We start from the raw sequence: 18630 nt of genomic DNA on the forward strand, positions 1-18630 counted from the left end.
AGACTCTGTATGATACAGGAAGTGATGATAAGATTTAACCTCAAATTCATATTCCAACAAAATAATTTCACTTCACACAATCTGATCAAAATCTATTATTTTTATTATTTCTTGTGCTTCCCAATTTTCTTTTATTGTCCAACCTTCATAAAAAGACTGACACACTGTTTTTTTTTTCTCATTTTATTCGAAGAAATATGGTGTGTATAATACATTTAATTTTTTAATTCAGCTCAACATGACATCATCCATATAAAACCATTTACACTTTTAAAACGTTTTACTTACATGTAAGATAAATACAGTATTTACAAATCCCTTCAAAGGATTGTCTCTCAGCATCATTTTAATGGACTTAATCGTTTAAATTGTCCTGATGGGAATAACTAAGTGCTGATCTTACCTTTTAAAATTAATTTCTGGAGAATATTGTCATAACAATCAATGTTCTTAGTGCATTAAAATCCTTCTCTTCCAAATTATCATTCATTTTTCTTATAAGGTGCAAAATGTTTGAGGTTTTTTTGTGAAGGTAAACTGAGAATAATAGTGACCGTCCTCGTGCAGCCAGTGAAACTCAAAGGCATGCTGGTAACAATAACTGCGTTTGTGGACAGAATCAGTTATATTACAGTCGGAGGAAGACGGGTTTAGTTGTCAGTAGCTGTCAGAGGGCTCGGAGGACACTGAGCTTCCAGCCGTTGTATGGACGGGGGTCTCTTTGAGGTTTTGGCCGAGGCTGGGATGTCGGTGAACACCACTGAGCGGCCGTCGGGGCAGAGCAGGACGCTGGAGTCTGCCTCACACTTTGTCGTTCTGCTCGGCCACAAGGCCTCGGCCGGACTGGGCCTGATGCCGAGTCCACCCGGAGAGAGAACCTCTGTGTTTACCACCGATGCCTGACTCATCTTGATCAACATGTCCAACGACTGCTTGCGGCTCTCCAGCGAGGCCTTCATCGCCTTCCTCTCGCTCTCATCCTCCTCTTCCTCCTTCCTCTCCTCCAGCTCCTCGTCCTCGTCCTCCTCCGTCTCTGTACTGTTGCCCTTCAGACTGCCTTCCTCTCTCGAGCCCTGGTCGCCAACCAGATTCGTTGAGTCCCTCTTGACTGAGAGGTCGAGGGGCCCGTCACTCTGGCGCGCAGTCCGCTCCAGTGCCTGGTGTATGTGGGAGAGTTCGCTGCGGATTTTGCTCAGGTGATCCCAGAGGTGGCGCTGGGCGGGAAGGTCCTCCTTCTCCAGGTGGGAGATTTTGCGCTCGGCCTCCTGGTACTCCTGCAGGGCCTTGGAGAGGTCACTCAGCAGAGCACCCACTGACTCCGAGGGATCGTCTCCCATAGTCTGGGCAGCAGTGGAGTCTCGGCTGATGGGTCTTCCACATGTTGAGATAGAGGATGTTTCACTTTTGGGACTGGTGAGAGGTTCGTTGTACCACAGCTCAGTGGGCCGGGTCTGAAGCTGAGCATCCTGTAAACTGAGGATGGGAGAAATTTAGACATTTTCAAACAAGACATCTATTGAAGTTATACAGAAAAGACGTAGAATCACTGCAGATATTATGGTAAAACTAATTATGATACTCTTTAACAATAATTAATATGAAATAAGATAAGGATCATTTCAGAAAATGTTTACCTGTTGTGGAAAGGAAGTTTGTCCACTGCCATGTTCAGAGTTGATGCAGTCTGAATATTCTTCAGGAGGTCCAGAGTAAAGCCCACTGCCGGCTTCTTCTCCGCAGGGGCCTCGTGGTTCCCCAGTGGGGCCCCTGTCCTCTTCAGACCCCAGCTCGCTTTCCCTTCCTTGGCTGCAGCCTGCACTTTATCCCCCGGCCTGTAGCCCTGGTCGAGGGAGTCTCTCTGAGGTGACACCCAGCCAGTCGGGGAGCCAGCAGTGGCGCCAGGCCGCAGAGCTGGCACTTTCCACAGATTGACTTTGGGCTGGAAGCCAGACAGGGGATTTGTTTCGAGACTGTTTGTGGGCGTCTTGAGCGTTTTGCTGGCGTCGCTCTGACCGGAGGCCGGTCCGAACGTGTGCTCATACAGGAACGGGTAGTAGAGGCGAGGGGGGATGAGAGCCCTGTCCGCGTGCGTGCCAGAGGCTGGGTGCATCAGCTGGGCCGCCGACGCCAGGAAGGGAAGCTGGGCGAGCTGCGCGTGGGTCTGGGCTGTCACACCCGCGGCAGGGCTGGAAATGGCTGAGTTCATGTAGGAGAAGAGGCTGGGGCTGATGGGATAGCCCACCCCGAGCACTGACAGATTGAGTCCAGTGGGATCCTGGTAATCCATCAGGTTCGGGGGAGGAGGGTAACAGGGAATCGAGCTGCTCACTCTGGGCTGAGCTCCATCAGATTTGGCCTTCGTGTGGCTGGACGCTAACAGCCGCCACTGCTCCGAGAGCAGCCCGGGAGCTGTTAGACACGCCTTGGATAACTTGTAGTGTTTAAGCTGGGCCTCTACTTCCATTGAGCGAGCTCGTAGAAGCTGATCTTCTAGGGAGAGCATGTCAGCCATCAGAAGTTCTGACTCTGGCTGTTTGGTTTTCTTGGCTACGAACTCTGCAGCATCTCCTCTACTCCTGCTGTTACTCGAGCTCTCCTTCGCCAGCCCGGCGCTCTCTGCTCCCTCACTTTTTCCTCCCTCCTCTTCCTCCTCTAGTCTCTGGTTTTCCCTGTCCTCCCCTTCCTCCTCCACGTTCCTCCGCAGCCTCTGTCTCTCCGCGGTCCGCGTCGCCTGCTCCAGCTCTTCTTTCCCGGGAGCCTGGAGGCCGTGCGCCTGCTGAAAGGGCCGGAGCTGGTCCGGGTGCAGGATGTTGCCCTTCTTATAGGGCCAGTCTGACTCTATGAGCAGAGACAGGGAGTTCTTGCACAGGCTGTACTTCATGTGGTTGTACAGGTGAGACTTCTCCATGCAGGTGAAGGGACACTGGAAGCATTTGTAGTTGTAGGGTTTGCCCCATGGCCGGGGAATGTAGTGGGGCTTCTTGGGCTTGCGCTCCTTGTGTTTAGTGGCAGATGTCACTTTGCACGCGTCGTCCTTGGACATGACTGAGTTTTGATATTAATAAAGATTTTTGTGATTGTATTCAAATGATGGCACTTCAAGATAGATTTTTAGGTTGTGTATCTGTTTTGCCAGGGTACATTTCAGTTTTTCTTCAGTTTTGCAGGAGCGTGGGGATGAAAACAAGCATTTTCTTGATTAAGGTGAAGCAGAATCTGTGAAAAAAAGACAGATTTGTATGAATACAACTGCAGAACATCAACATATCAAACACCGATTGAAAGTTCAGATATTTCATCTTTCGCCTTCATGTCACATATTCTCGACTTCCTGATTTCACTCTGAGAAAAAGGAGACAGCTTGCAGAAACGAAGCTCTGTGCGAGAATCTCAACATCCAAGACAAAGTTGTGTGTGCACTGAAGGGTGCCATATATCATTATGCACATATGTGTTTTATGAGCGCACATTTGTTGTCTGCCTAGGCCGAGGGTCGCCACTAGCCTAACTGCAGGGAGGCCCGCGCTGCTCCGTTCTCACTATACCTGCCACTACTCATTAGTTCCAGTGCAGCACGAGGCGCTATAGCAGGGCCCAGGGCTGGGGGGGCTGAAAGAGGGCGTCACAGGGGACTCTGCACCTGGGCAGGGGGGCCCTTGCGACACTCTCACGGGGTCCTGCTCGAGTTTAGGGGTCGGAGCCCCTCGGAGGCCGGCTACAGGCGGTGCAGGGCCAGGCTGCGGGTTGCATTGAGGCGGGTATAGGAGGAGAGTGGAGTTTGGGGGGGGGGTTTGGGGCCTGGTTCCTAATGAGAGGCTGGCATCGTGCCTATAGGGCGTCATTAGTGCCAGGACTGGGATCTGGGTCAGGACATGGTGCATAAGTTCAACCGATCTCCTGTACTCAGATTGTACGTCTGCATTTGGAGTTGGCTCAGTTTATTTCTCAATAAGCAATATTAGCATTGATTAGGAGCGATTTCACTGTAATTATAATATGTTTAAGTTTTAAATAAGATATATAAAAGGGTTTGATTATTGTAGTAGTTGATTACTTGACTGTGTATTATAAGAGGAGCTAAAAAACACTCTTACTTTTTTCATATTTGTTTGATTTATAATAATATCTTGATTTATCTTAATCCATTTGTGAAATGTGTGTCCACCTCATATTTAGTGTTTTGAAGTGCACTCCCTTTTGCTTATGCACATATTTAGATTTATCCTCTTCCTGTTTAAAAAGAAACTATTTTCTTATCCTCCTCTTCTTCATTTCACATTTTAAAAGCCTGGAATTCCATAACAATAACTTTAATTAATATCCCTCTCTTCTACTCCAAGAAAATGAATTTAAATACCCGACAAACATTTTTTTTTTCTTTTCTTTAGTTAAATTGAAAAAGAAAACTTTTCATTCTCGGAGCCAGGCCGGTGGGAGAAGCCTGCGGTGAGAGAAGATGTGAGGACGAGTTTGCTCCTCAACTTAAAACACTCACTGCTGTGAGGCTTTTATTTTTGTCTTTTTTCCTCGGGTTGCTCAAAGATGAAAGTGTGTGTGTGGTGTTCAGGGTCCCGCGCTAAAATACAAATTTTAAACTTCCCCGGCTGATCTGATCAGTGTCTCACATTAAGGAAATGAATGTAATGGGGGGGGGGGGGGGGTCAGTGAAGCAGACACAGGTGATGGAGAGGCCTTCATGTTACAGCCTCGTCAATAAAAGCCACGGCACAAAGACACAGTGAGTCTAACAGAGGATGGCAGGCCGCTGCCAACCGCTCTCCCAACTGGACCCTCGGAGTTGGCCCGTTAGTGGCGGACCATTTGATTGGCTCCCTTGTCCGCCCCTGGGGCCCCTGACCTGGGCTTTGAGCTCATAATGGAGCCTAACAGCTGCTGCTACGAGCCGATCAATAAAAATCATTTTTACAGTAGTTGTTTTTAGCCTCTCCTGGCCACCGCTATCCGCCCCACTCTCCACTGACTGTGCACTTTGCTCGCCCTCCCTCCCTCCCCTCGCCGCTGCCCCATATCTCAACCCTGCGGTCTTGTTTTAAGCTTTTAGGGACAGTGATCAAACAAGCTTCACCGCTTGAACATCTATTGTTGCAATTAAGGAGGTTCACCACAGTAAAAGCTTTGACAAGTTACATGGGACAGCGACCACACCACTGATGACCTCTGGGACAGATATACACTGAATAGTGAAAACACACGAGGAGGGTGAACGCAAGGTTTTACAGCATTTGGGTTATTAAAAAAATTACATATATAAGAAAGAAGAAATACTTTACCTAAAATCAGGAGGATTTGTTGTGTGTTGGTCTCCCTCTGGAAAAAAGATCTGCAAAAGAAGAAACATGATTTAAAAAATTGCAGTTTTATTGTCATTTAACTTAAGAGTTGCCTGAATTTCATTTGATATTACAAAATTTTTTTAACAGATTTTCTAATATTATGTTAATATTCTTGTGAAATGAAATTTAGTTTTTTTTACTGGCATTTATCTTTAAATAAAAACACCAGATGAAGCAATGTGACAAAAGTAATGTAATATATCAAGACTATATTATTCCTGATTAAAACAAATATAACAGAGATCAAACTACATTATACAATAACATGTAAATATGCCAAATTAGTGAATTTAAATAGAACATTGAAATTGGAAAATTCTGAATTCAAAAGTATGTACAATATATAAATTCCTCTTAACATGTTATATATAAATCAACATAATTACATCTTTAAAAAAATAGTTTACAATTTAAACCTTGTGCTTTTTCTTGTTCTAATACTACAAAATAAAAGCTCTGCAGTTTACAATAAGCTTTTAAAGTATCCTCTTCAGTAAAAGCATCATGTAACAGGCCTCTTCTCAAACTCTCATTTACAACAAAACAATTTAATCTTAACAAACTGACCTGCTCTCGTGCCATGAGCTACTTGAAAGTGCAGGAGGGATGCATTGGTCCGTACCTAGAGCTTGTCCCAGTGTGTGTGGCTGTCACTCCTCCTCTGCAGCGGCTCTGAGAGGGCAGCGCTCAAATGGGGAGCGCAGGAGCGAGTGTGTGGAGATATATATTGACTGGGAGCAGTGCCCGGAGGCACTACAATACAGCAGCTCCCCCCTCCACCCTCCACCCTGCACCCTCCACCACCCCTCACTGGATTGTCAGACTCTCTCTACCTTGCAGCCAGGATGCAATACAACAACTTACACAAAATTGGCAAAGGTTTGGATGGCGATGGCTTCTCTTTGTATAACGGTGGGTGGCATTTGTCCCCGTTGGTTCATTCATTATGAGAGACATGTTTTCTTTTATTCAAAAACCAAATGTTTTGCACTGAAACTAAACAGTTATACACTTAAACTAATTAATGAATTGCATGCTTTGTGTTTATCTGGAATTAAACAGTATCCAGGTGAGGAGTAGATGAAACTGGAGTTTCTCTCTTTTTCTCTCTTTAAAATCTTTCATTAAAGAAAAAGAACAAGAACAAGAATACCAGACAAAAAACAAGAAAAAGGGAGGAAAAACAAAAACAACCATCTAAAATGTTATTCATGTTTTCATATTTTCAATCAACTTTCATTTGACAAAGATCAAATATTTCATAATAAAACGGTACGAGTTCCAGCAGCGAGTGGTAGAAGTAAATAAAGTATTTAAATAATTCTCAAAAAGAAGATCATCATTATCCGATTATTTCACAGTTTGCTCTTCTCTCCTCTGTCTTTGTAATTCACATTTATGGCACATTAGAAAACATTATTGAGAATCGTTGTGATAGAGCTAAGGTCCTATAATATACACCACACAGATTTACAACAATGTTATAATATAGCTGATTAGTGCCGGGTATTGTTTGTTCCAAGTTTTTAAATCCTTCACACACCGAAAAACTTGTCTCCTCAAATTCACAATCTTGCTCATCATTGATTTTTAAACCTCTTGATTTCAATCAATATTTCGGTTAATGGTTTGGATGATTTTGCTTGTTTGGTAACAGTATTAGAAAAAATGGAATTTGTTGCCACATCTTTGTCTGTCAGTGTGTGTGTGACTCAGCCGGCTGATGCAGGTATAGAGGTGTGTTTGGGGGCGGCTGGGAGATCTCAGCTTAACTTCACCTGTGTCCACAACAACAGCCGGGGTGCTGAAGTGTTTTTTGGGTGGGGTGAGGGGGGGTATCTGGATCAACGTCTCTCTGATGGAAGTGATTAGTGGTAAAGGGCACTGAATGGGTTAAAAAGACCACATCCACAGGCCATGACTGACAGTTCAGACTCACTTCCTTTTTAACTCTTTTTTTCCCCCTCCTGCCCTCTCCATCCCTCTCTTTGTCTCCCACTAACTCCTCATCTCCTCCTCTTCCTCCATCTCCTCCCAAATCAAACCTACACCTGTCAATCTCATCGACTTCTTCTGCACCCTTTACTCCCGCCATCTCTGGCTTTCCTAGCCCATGGCGGGCTTTGGGTGAACTCTCATTTCTCTCCTGTGGCGCGGTGGGGAGTGCGCATGCGAGCCCCCCTTTTGAGAAATGTCGGTGTCCGTGTGCTGGGGGAAGTCGGGGGCCCTTCACGAACCATCAGGCCCCCTGTCACACGGAGGCGGCCGAATGGGGACTGACAGGCCACTCCATAGAGCCTAACCATCTGTACCAAATGTGACAGCAGGGGAAAGAGGATGTCTGGTAAATCAGGAGGAACGACAGGAGCGCAGTGTGACATGGAGGAGCGAGGAGAGGAGGAGGAGAAGGACCCTCTTCTTCTGAAAGCAAAGGCACATGGGAGATGTTGTCAGTTTTTTCCCAGGGAGTAAGAGGCTGTTTTCTCTCCAACTGCAGAGACACTTGGGACACAGACGTGTCAGTTTCCTCTGTTAAGTGTAAATGTGTTAAGTGTTGACCAACTTCAGCGCTGACACTTCCTTCATCCTCTTTGTCTTTTCTGGTTTTGACAAAAGATTTGGGGGTTTTAGAAATGACACATTTTTAACTTTTTAACAATTTTAACTAAAAATATCCAACATGTACAGATTAAAAATCAAAAAGTGTAAAATATGTTTGTATAATTTCTTGGTTGCAAATTCTAAATGCTAAAAGATTTCTAGTTATTTGACATATTTGATGAATCAAATTTAATCCCTGAGATTTTTGTTAATAATTTAAATCTGCAGATTAGATGATATTAAATGTGATATCTAGTAACTACAGTGGAGCACTGGAACAAGCAGATCAATAATATAAGTGACATTTAGTATAACATTTTAATTTCAGATATGTTTTTTAAATACAAAATAAGTAGAGTAATATGTGATGTTTCCCCTGAATCAAATTGCATTACATAACTTGTAATATATCCACATAGCTATTGAGTGAGCACTGTATTTTAAAGCATTTGTCAATAGGTTGATAGTGACACACTGATACTTTAAATATTTAACATGAGACCAGGTTATGGTCTGTAGTGTGATCAGAACTAAGTAAACTCAAAATCACTATTTTTGATAGTGACATTGTGCGATTCTTACACAATGTAACACACAATGGAAATAGAAGAGAGTCAATTGGTGGAGGTTAGAAAATTAAGTTAATCTCTAAACTTCAGATGGATCCAGTTAATTAATAATAAATGACGTTGATTATTAATCATATAAATAAAATCAGTTAAGCAATTTACTCCAGTGATTTTGCATTGCACTTCCATAAAACTAGGGGGACACACAAGAGAAAAATCTTTTAAGAATTTCAAAAAGTAACAGATGCAGATATTCTGATTTTTATTCCTCCAAAAAATATTGAATCCTACACCTCCCATAATGCAATTCAGGGATTATTCTGTCAACAGTCAATGTTGGAAAAGGTCCTATCTCACAATGCTGAAGAAAGTAAAAAATAAATTCCTGGATCCACCCCCCTGACGCTTTCACATACTTCCACCAAGTTTCATTGAAATCTGTTCGGTAGTTTTCGCGTAATCCTGCTGACACACACACACAAATCAACCAACAAACAAACAAACAAATGGGGACATATCAGCGGGCACGCGTCTGTTAGTTCACGGGGAAAAGTAACACATTTGAAGAAGCGGAGTCTCGCCGTGTGAACGCACAACTCTCCTGGCGAGTTGAGGGAGTTGCGGGTCCTTATGGAGCGGCATCTGGGGAGGCTGACAGGAGCACTCTATTACCACTCAGAGGAAGGAACCTGAGGGCGGAAACAACACTGCTACCAGGGAGATCCAGCTGTGCGCATGCCTCCAAACACACACACACACACACACACACACATTGACACACGGACAAACCCATGCACATTAAGAGAAATCTTCAACACACACACACACACATACATATGCATCTACCACTGAAGAAGTTGTGCTGTATGTAACAGAGAGTTGTACATATAGGAAGATAGATGACTCAATGGTGACCTCTAACCCGCCTGAGTTTTAGGCCTGAGGTGGAATCGCTAACAGCTCCTCTCTTAGCCGGCGCTGCTGGGCACATTAACTAAACTCATATCGCTCTCAGCCACTATCAATTATTCACCCCCCACCCCCCCACACCCCCTCCCCCTCTCTCCCCACGATTTCAAAGGAGAATGGCTCCAGCAGCAGCCTCGCCAACACACAGCCCCAGTGACAGCACAAGCCCACGCCTCTGGTGACTTCCATTCTCTTCAGCAACCAGTATGTTTTCAAACTATCCTAATATTCCTAATAGTCTTTAACATGCTAATAAGTGTCTTACGTCATTGTTGCAGTAATGTACTTTCCATACACTGAAGGTGCTCGGTATAATTGAGTTTTTTTTTGGCTTTCCCTTCAAGGCACTCGAGGAGTCCCGGAGCAAACTGGAGCTGCAGTATTTACGCTTAAGGACACTTCAGCAGGACAGGTGAAGCTCGAAGCCGTGGACGTCTCTCAAATTTGAACTGTTAAATTTGTCCTTAATTTCTTAAGGCGTTAGTGATGCCTGACGTGTGTGTGTGTGTGTGTGTGTGTGTGTGTGTGTGTGTGTGTGTGTGTGTGTGTGTGTGTGTGTGTGTGTGTGTGTGTGTGTGTGTGTGTGTGTGTGTGTGTGTGTGTGTGTGACAAACACAACTACAATTGCAAAAATCTGGGACAATAAAGGCTGCAAGAGCTGAGGTGAATGAGAGAAGGCTTGTTGAGTAAGTTGAGAACATTTTAACTTTGTGCAAATATCTTTGAGTTACTTGCAGGCGACAACTAATCGCAGGTTTGTGTTATAGTGACAATATGTTTAAATACGCATGTCATGTCTATGCATTTTATTTATGTCATTTAACGCTGTATAGTCACAGGTCCTTTAACACCTTTGTGGTTAAGGTTATAGTAATCTGTGAGCCCGTCGGCCATCGTCTGATGACAAATTAGCCTCTGGGGTCAAAGGCAAATATTTTGGATCTTTTGGTGTAGACAGTGGAGATCCGGGCCAAGACTCCATCTTCCTTTCGCCGTACACATTTTACAGCCTGACTAGTTGAATGTTGCTCCACACAAAACACAAACAGTACTTTTTATAGGTGTTTTAGGTCCAGACAACGTTTTGGCTAAACTCAATTAACAGTTGTCTGCATATAACATCAGATAAAGTAAAAGGCCTGCTCAAACTTGATTGGTCCAGTCAGAAACAGAAACCAGAAGGCTTCAGGCCCCAAAATATCGTCCCTTGCCAACAGATTCTGCATATTCCCGAAAAGTGAAGAGCAAACGATGCACTTAAAACACACATGTGCCAATTGGTGAGACCAGGCTGATCCTGATTATATCATTTCTAGAGGCAAAACTACTCCACTCCAGAAAGGAACTTTTTTTTCCAGAAATTTAACGAAAAGTTGATCTTCACTGGTTCCCCAATTCTTTATGACCTCAATGAGTTAAATGACCTCAATGAGTTAAAGCGGCATAAAAAAGAGGAAAAACAACAACTCATCCCCAGAACTACACTGTCTCATAAGAGGTCAGATATTGACGGGTACTTGGTATCTGAATGAACAGAGTGAGTCTCTGCTGGTTGGCTGGCATCCTCATCAATACACAAACTCACTGAAGAAATAGTCCCACACAATGTAGTGCCCCACATAGGAGCTTTTGAGGTGCAGCCAGACTCCTGCTCACTGAAGCATCAGATTCACAACTGGCATCAATCTTCTCACTGTTCGTGTTTCCCAAAATGTCGAAGAACTTCTTTAAATGTTTATTGTTGTCTTTAAAGCAATGTCAGACTTTTTCTCTTCATCCAAAAGTCCTGACTAATCAGCCAAGTGCCTCCTTTGCAGAGGTGAACTGCCCCCGCGGTATATGTCAGGGACCAGTGCTGGGAGCACACAGTGAGACATTTCCAGGCTTCACACTTAAATGAACACACTCACACAATTATACAGACGAGGGCTGGACAGACACTGGCTGTTTTCCAAGGTGAAAATGCAGCCTTCGAAGTGAGCTGCCTTGATATCTGAAAAGGGCAGATGTCAACGTTCAGTCATGACTGGACGTATGACTCTCCGGGGTTTTCTCTGGAGATATCTACGCCCTTCTCCTGCGTCCAAACATCCGATGCGGCTGCGTCTCTGAGGCAGAATCAGAAGGTGAGAGGGGCTTGTTGCTGTCTGTCTGTCAGAGGCATTCGCTCGGAATGGGATGCAGCTGATGCCTCACATGCACTGCTTATCACTCACATATCCTGCCAGTGTGACGAGAGGTGGAGTTCACACCCACGCCTGGGCCGTGGGATCGCTGACAGGAAGCAGCTGGTGCCTCGGTCGCCCAGCTTTTTTTTCCCCGCTCATCCTCTCCGTCTACGACCCCCCCGTTTTTCACCAGCTGCCCCCCAGACACACCCACAGGAGGTGGGCTCCCTCTCACCATGCAGGGCACCTGTGGGTGTCACCTGACGGGGGGGAAACGCAAGTGGAAATGAAAGGAAGCAGCCGATTCTGTCAGAGCACATCAGGCCTGCTGTCCATCACGACGCTGACCTCCGGGGTGTGTGCGTGCGTGTGCATGTGCAAGTCTATCAACAACTGACCCAGTGTGTGTGTGTAAGTATGTGCATATTAAGTCACTGACCCACAGGGAGCGTCTGTGAGTGTGTGCATATGTTTGCTCATCAATGCAGGGTGTGTGAGACCATGTGTGTGCATTAGCGCCTTGATCCCAGTGAGTGAGTGAGTGTGTCCGTAAACACATAGACCTCGAGGGTGTGTGTGTGTGTTTGTGTGTCGCAGTGCAGTGATCTGTATAAGATAGCTGCAGTAGCTGGTAGGTCATTGACAACCCTCCTAAAAACCAAAGCTGCGTCCGACCTCGCTTCATCATCTTCACGTTGAGTTCAGACAAATTCCCAAAGTGCAAAGTATCCGTTACGTGTCACACACGTCCAGAGTGGGATGCACAGCGAACATCCATATGTGTCAGGACCTCAGGACCAGCACGTTTGCTGGGATCTGGGCTTTTATTCCCTCAGCAACAGGGCTCAGAGCAGTACCACACACTCTAGGGACGAGGGAATAGAGGATGGTGTCAGTCAGTTTCCCAGCTGCAGCAAGCCCCCCCCCCAACCCCCCACCCCCCATGTACACCCCAAAGCCGGTGGGGACCCTCACCTCCCCCTCCTCACCATCTCTGGGTTTGACTGAGGATGGGTGTAGGTGGCAGCAGGAAGAGAGAGAGAGAGGGAGCGGGAGTGAGAGGCTGCTAACTCCTGGAGGACGGCTGTTCAGCTCTGGCTGTCCATGCGGGAGAAATCGAGGGAGACAGGGACCAAAGCCCGTCAGCTCCATCCCTTAGGGTGCCTCGGCCTCCCAACTACAAGTCCATGTTTTAGCAAACCATATGTTCGCCCTCACCCCCCACCCTGAACACCCCCCACCCCCACCCAGTTAGCAAATAAACAAGTCGGGAAGCCGTAGCTAGAGGGAAGTCGTTTCCCTCTCACTGGCTGTTGTTCTCACTGCTGCTTGCAGACTCTCGTCCTCTCTCGTTCCATGATTTGGAGCTGTGATACACAGAAGACGGCTGATGGAGAACGTGTCTTATCTTTCTGTCTTCGTGTCGAGACTTTGTAACAAGATTTGGAAAAGTGTGGAGATGGAATGGTGCCTGAGTCTAGAGTCCATGTCCAATCACATTCCTGAATTTAACGTGTGCTTTTTTTATGGACTCCCCTCATTTTAATCTCACGTGCTTTAGTCGCCTAACTTATCCTTAATCATATAGTTTATCTATGATAATTATGAAGGTAGCTATGCTTTAAACTATGCAGTAGACACATGCAAAGTTTTTGTAGAAATCAAGTTCTCAAAATAACAGTGGCTTTGGACATTAAATAATTATTGTCATGAATGTAGTCCAGGGTTTTTCAGAGGCGTCCAAACCTGACAGTCTTTCCAAGAAGATTAGCATTTTTTAAACCAACCAAAGTGACACTGTACGGCCACCCACTAAACAGTAATGTCCGTTATGTAACTTTGATTAATTGTCTAAGAATTAGTTCCAAAACTCAGGAACAGTATCAGCACCTTTATGTTTATACAAGATAGGAGTCTACACCCATGGTTGTTCCCCTTTTAAACTGTACTTGGGCCCAGTAGGGCTCTCAGCTACATGCTAATGTCATCATGTTAATATGCTCACTATAAGGATGCCACTAGGTGGCGATCAAATCATCTTGATCGCCACCTAGTGGCTGGCTACAGTATAGGTCACAAACCCCACCTCCTCCGTGTTAGTGGAAGGGACAGTCCAGGTACACAAATACATTTTATAATGTTTCTGTCATTTTGTCAATTGCTCATATTTCTGAGTGTGGTTTGAATTAGTTATTTGATGCTATATAAATGGGTTGAAACCTCATTATTTGACAGCTGAGACTGACTTGAGATTGGTTTTAGACCATTCATTGGCTGGACCTCGGTTTTGTGGCTGCAAACTACGATCACTACTGCACTGACTCTTGTTTCAAATGACTTCAAAACCCTTATGGGGGATATCTATTTTTGTACAATAGGAGGAAGTGGAGATGTGTCATCCATCTTTATATACAGTCAATGTTGCTGACATATTTCAGTCCGGGTAAAACTGGTGGGCCGACCAAGCTGCAGTGTAACATTTCCATCCAGCAACACTGTTTAAATGGATGAAAATTCAAGTAAAAAATGTATTTGTATATGTCATTTTAAATGTTATATTGTAACTTATTTGGATCTTTGGGGAGAAATAATATTGATCTGTGAAAGGAACCATTACTTTCTCTCTCTTACATCAAACCTCAACCATCCAGTCTGTATTTTTAAACCAAAATGAACTAAGTTGTCTGGTTCTGTTTTCCAGGGGGTGAATGAAAGACAGGCCCAGACAGATGGGCAGTGCATGTACAAGGTCCGTGGAGTCAGTCAGTCAGTCAGTCCTCCCTTTGGGCAGAGAAATTGTCCAGAGATGGACAGCTGTGCCCAGGGCAGGGCATATAGGAAGTGAAATAACACACAGTATTTATGGCTCCCTCAGGGTTTTGCGACTCACTGACCTGGTGATCCTGCAACAGACAGGCAGACAGTTGCCGGTCCAAAGTTTTTCACAAGGTCAGCCACCATCCATCACAGTTTTAGTGTTACAGGAAGAGTCGGCAGGCAAAGCATTGTTTTATCAGAATAAAACACACACACACCTTTCTAATTTTTAGTGCAGAATATGGAACACAAAGCATTATAGAGCATGTTTTTTTGTGGGTTAGGGGTTAGGGGTTAGGCTAATTTTATTACATCTATGCCTCTGAATAGTTAAACCTAAAGTTTATTCTACAACAACCACCTTTTTTGACATTTTTGTCGTAAGTGGAGAGTTCACAAGAAACAAGAGATGATATGCAACAAAGGTCCCTGCTTTGAATCGAGCCAGGGATGATGCAATTATATGTTACACACGTATCAGACTGTAAATAAAGAAGGAAGACACATGTCTACTTAGTCCAACAAACCTGAATTTAGCCCAAATGATCCTGGATAGGAACGCTCCTACCATGCGCACTTGGAGCCAGAGTCTACGTATTAGCGATTAATCGATGGAGGTGTGGTAGCAAGGTCCTGTCAATACACTCAATTGACCAATCGTGAGCCAAATTCACGCTGTATTTAAATCATCAAATACCTAATCAAAACCAACCTTATAGGGGCAATTTGTGGAAGATGCTTTGACTTCACTTAGGGTTAACCCCTAACCCTAACAATTGGGGGTTAACAGTCATGTCACCCATCTTCATGGCTACACTCTATATCTGTGTACCATGGGCTGCATCCTTTGGAGGCTGCATTTTAAGACCAAATGCATCACAGCGGCACGACCAGAGTGTCCCTTTCTGAAGAATCCTCCAAATGCTTCCTTTCATCCCCGAAAAACAAAAGCTCCAACGGGTGGATCCTTCCCGGCCCAACCTATCCCGAGATTTATTGCGCTTCAGTGACGAATCATTTTTCAAAGAGGAAACGACACTGGCAAGCGACAAGACACATGTTAAAAAAGGGAACAGCAATACGGGCAGGATGAGCTGGTGATGCCAATCACTGAAGGCCTTTATAGACCAGACCATCTTATTTGGGTTCGGCCTTCTGTGGTCTTCGTGGACCAGGTAAACCGCATCCTCCGAAAGATGCAGCCCCTGAATTGACATACAGCTTATGATCAGGACACGCCTTGTTAGGCAGCATTTCATTCAAAAGTAGTTACAAGTGCTTCAAAGGGCAATAAACCATTCAACAGTATAATCCAACGTAACAGAAAAGAAGGAAAAGAAAGAAGAGCTCCGTCACTAAAAACAGCATAGGGACAAATAAAGCAAACAAAAATATCATGTTATATATGAGTAGTTTTAGATCGGTTCACATGTTGTTCCACAGCCGACTGCTGTATGTAAACCTGCACATGATCCATGAGTTCACCCGATCTCATAATAACAGTAGTGTAGTAATTCAAGTGTGAGTTTGGATTAGAACAAGCCCGGGTGATCATTTGGAATTTGGACATCCTGATCACATCTTTAAAGATTTTGTCCTCATTGATTTTGTCAGGGGCTTGGTAACAAACACACACACACGCACACACATGAACACGCATAGTGACATGACAGCCTGCCTCACTGACTGGTCCATTGAGTCATCAATGACCTTCCGTGGGATTGGAGTTGCCAGGCCAATTGACCAAATCACTGATCTTTAAAAGCAGCTCTGCGGGCAGGAGGGAGGGTGAGTACAGAACTAAACACACACACACACACACACACACACTGATGTAGACGCAGCCACACACACTCCATCCACCTCACTCTCTAATCAAGGAGCAGGCAGGCAGGACTCTGGGTCGCCACAGCGACACTAACGAGAGGCGACAGCTCCTCAGCGCTCGGGGCAACGACCAGCTCGGCTGTCGAGACCGCGGAGATAGTCCGCCAGGCACGCACTGAGGCAAGGTTTGCTGTTTTGGGAGGAGGAGGAGAGATGGAGGAGGAGGAGGAGAGATGGAGGAGGGGACGGGGAGGACAGGGAGCGAGCTGGTGGTGTGGATGCGTTGGGAGTTAATGAGGAAGCATGAATCTGTGAAATGATCCTCACTGACTTTTTCTTTAGATCCACTCACTCACCGTCTTAAAGTGCACATGTAAACATATACAGTTTACTTAGTATTAGAAGGAAAATACAAAAGATTTCACACAAACACAAGCAGAAACACACACACACACACACACACACACACACACACACACACACACACAAGCAAACATGAACTGACGCTTACCCTCACCCAAGCCATCCAGGGCCCCAGGGCCTGCTCCTCTCCTCGTCCCCCTCCCTCCCTTCACCTCCACCCACCAACCCTCAACCACCCACCACCTCCTCCACCTCCTCTGGAAGACAGTTTAACTTCTGTCATCTGGGTGAAGCAAGTGAGTCAGTCTTGCGGTGGCGAGAGGATGTGACAGGACGGTAATGGACAGGACAAAGAGGGGATTTATGAAGTATTAGTAAACCTTAATAATTCACTACACGGAAGACCCCGGGAGTCCCCCCCACCCCACCCCTGCGACCCCCGCTCATCCCAGCACTGACGTCCTCTGCGTCTCTGGATCTCTCTCTTTCTCTCTTTATCTCTTTCTCTCCCTTTCTTTCTCTCTCTTTTTCACTGTAGCCTGCCAACAGTCAAAGAAAAGAAGAAATGCAGGATGATCTTAACTGACTGACAAAATCATGCAGGACGTCTTTTTCTTTACGCCCTTGACCCCACACTTCACAGAAAACCACAGAACATCAAAAATTCTGCAAAAGTGACATTTCATTTTTTAATGTAGTAATGTTGTTCTGATATGTATGGAATTTATCATGTTTCTCAATGAGGACACAATCTCACCACTTACTGCTATTAGTCTATATCTATAGTCTTGAAATTATTTCAGATGATGTGTCCTGAGAACACCGAGCTTTGAGATCAATTAAAGGGTCAAAGTTTCAGAGTTTTAGTGCAAAAGGATCAAGGTTCAAGCAGCTTAAACAAGACCAAGCAGTCTATAGCCTGGCAGGGACAGGCACAAACACATTGGGGGGACAGGGGCTCAAGTGAGAAAATTTATCCGAAAAGATTCGGATAAATTCCTGAAATTTTGTTAATGAATTACCAATGAAAATTTCTAGGAATTGTCTGGTATTTTGGGGATTATTTTTTGTATTTGTTTATACATTTATTGTGATTTTTCCAGTGTTTATCTAGTGGTTATTTGGAAATATTTTCCGGGATATCTTCTGGTAATCTTTCTGGTATATTTTCTCGAATTTTTTCAAAAGTTTTCCAGGACTTTTTCTGATAATTCTTCAGGAATTTTTCTGCAAATTATTTATGTATTTCTTATTTAATGAAATTAAAAAATTTAGTTTTTCTGGAATATTGCAATGGAATTCTTAGTTAACAATGTCCCCCCACCTGGTGCCATCAGTTGTTGTTGATTGTTCTTGTGATAAAGGGACAGTGAATACTAAAGAAGACCATACTCTGAATTGAGAATTTAATAGAAATCTTTTGGGAATTGAATATTTACGTGGGTGTAGAGTAATAAAATTAATTTTTCAGTAAGAGATTTGCTACTGTATTAATTAAACTTTTTTCAAAACTATTTTTTATTAGTTACTATGACTGCTGCCCCTAATCTCACTTGAGCCCCTGCCCCCCTAAAATGTTTGTGCACGTCCCTGTCAGGGGCTCCCCTCATCTTCAGGGAACATCAGTGTTTGTACAAAGTTTCATGGCAATTCATGTGATATTCACAGACCCTTTTTAAGACTGGACAGAGGACTGAAGGATGAAAAACTGACAGCTAAGCATTGACATCACTGTGGGCAACCAGCTAGCAGTGCTAAGAAAAGTACAAAATGTTTATATGAGTTTGATAAATATCAGTAGATTTAAAAAATGAGGTCATGAGCAAGTGGTCACCTCAGTGTCGTGATTCGTCCTCTCACCTGTCTGGAAAGCAAACAAAAGAACAATGGGCACCGTCTCCGATTTGATTCCTCCGCCTTCCTCAGCACCACCGGCCACCAATTAACCATGATCAGAGTTTA

The 18630-nt window shown here is 44.5% G+C and overlaps 1 protein-coding gene across 1 annotated transcript; it reads right to left on the minus strand.

Annotated features, from left to right (window-relative positions):
- Positions 1–181: 181 nt before the first annotated feature.
- On the minus strand, positions 182–5310 carry prr35 (proline rich 35). The gene is made up of 3 exons (XM_034570089.1): positions 5292–5310; positions 1635–3216; positions 182–1473 (listed from the first exon to the last, which is right to left on the minus strand). The coding sequence occupies exons 2-3, from the start codon at positions 3041–3043 to the stop codon at positions 651–653; spliced, it is 2232 nt and encodes a 743-aa protein (XP_034425980.1). The 5' UTR covers positions 3044–3216; positions 5292–5310; the 3' UTR covers positions 182–650.
- Positions 5311–18630: the final 13320 nt, after the last annotated feature.

The sequence above is a fragment of the Hippoglossus hippoglossus genome, chromosome 19, assembly GCF_009819705.1.
Source record: "Hippoglossus hippoglossus isolate fHipHip1 chromosome 19, fHipHip1.pri, whole genome shotgun sequence".
Taxonomy (NCBI): domain Eukaryota; kingdom Metazoa; phylum Chordata; class Actinopteri; order Pleuronectiformes; family Pleuronectidae; genus Hippoglossus; species Hippoglossus hippoglossus.

Excerpts from the sequence above, each read along its gene's own strand:
- prr35 (XM_034570089.1), bottom strand. The coding sequence starts at position 3,043 with ATGTCCAAGGACGACGCGTGCAAAGTGACATCTGCCACTAAACACAAG. Across the intron at positions 1,474-1,634 it reads AAACTTCCTTTCCACAACAG|TTTACAGGATGCTCAGCTTC; the intron begins GTAAACATTTTC and ends TCCCATCCTCAG.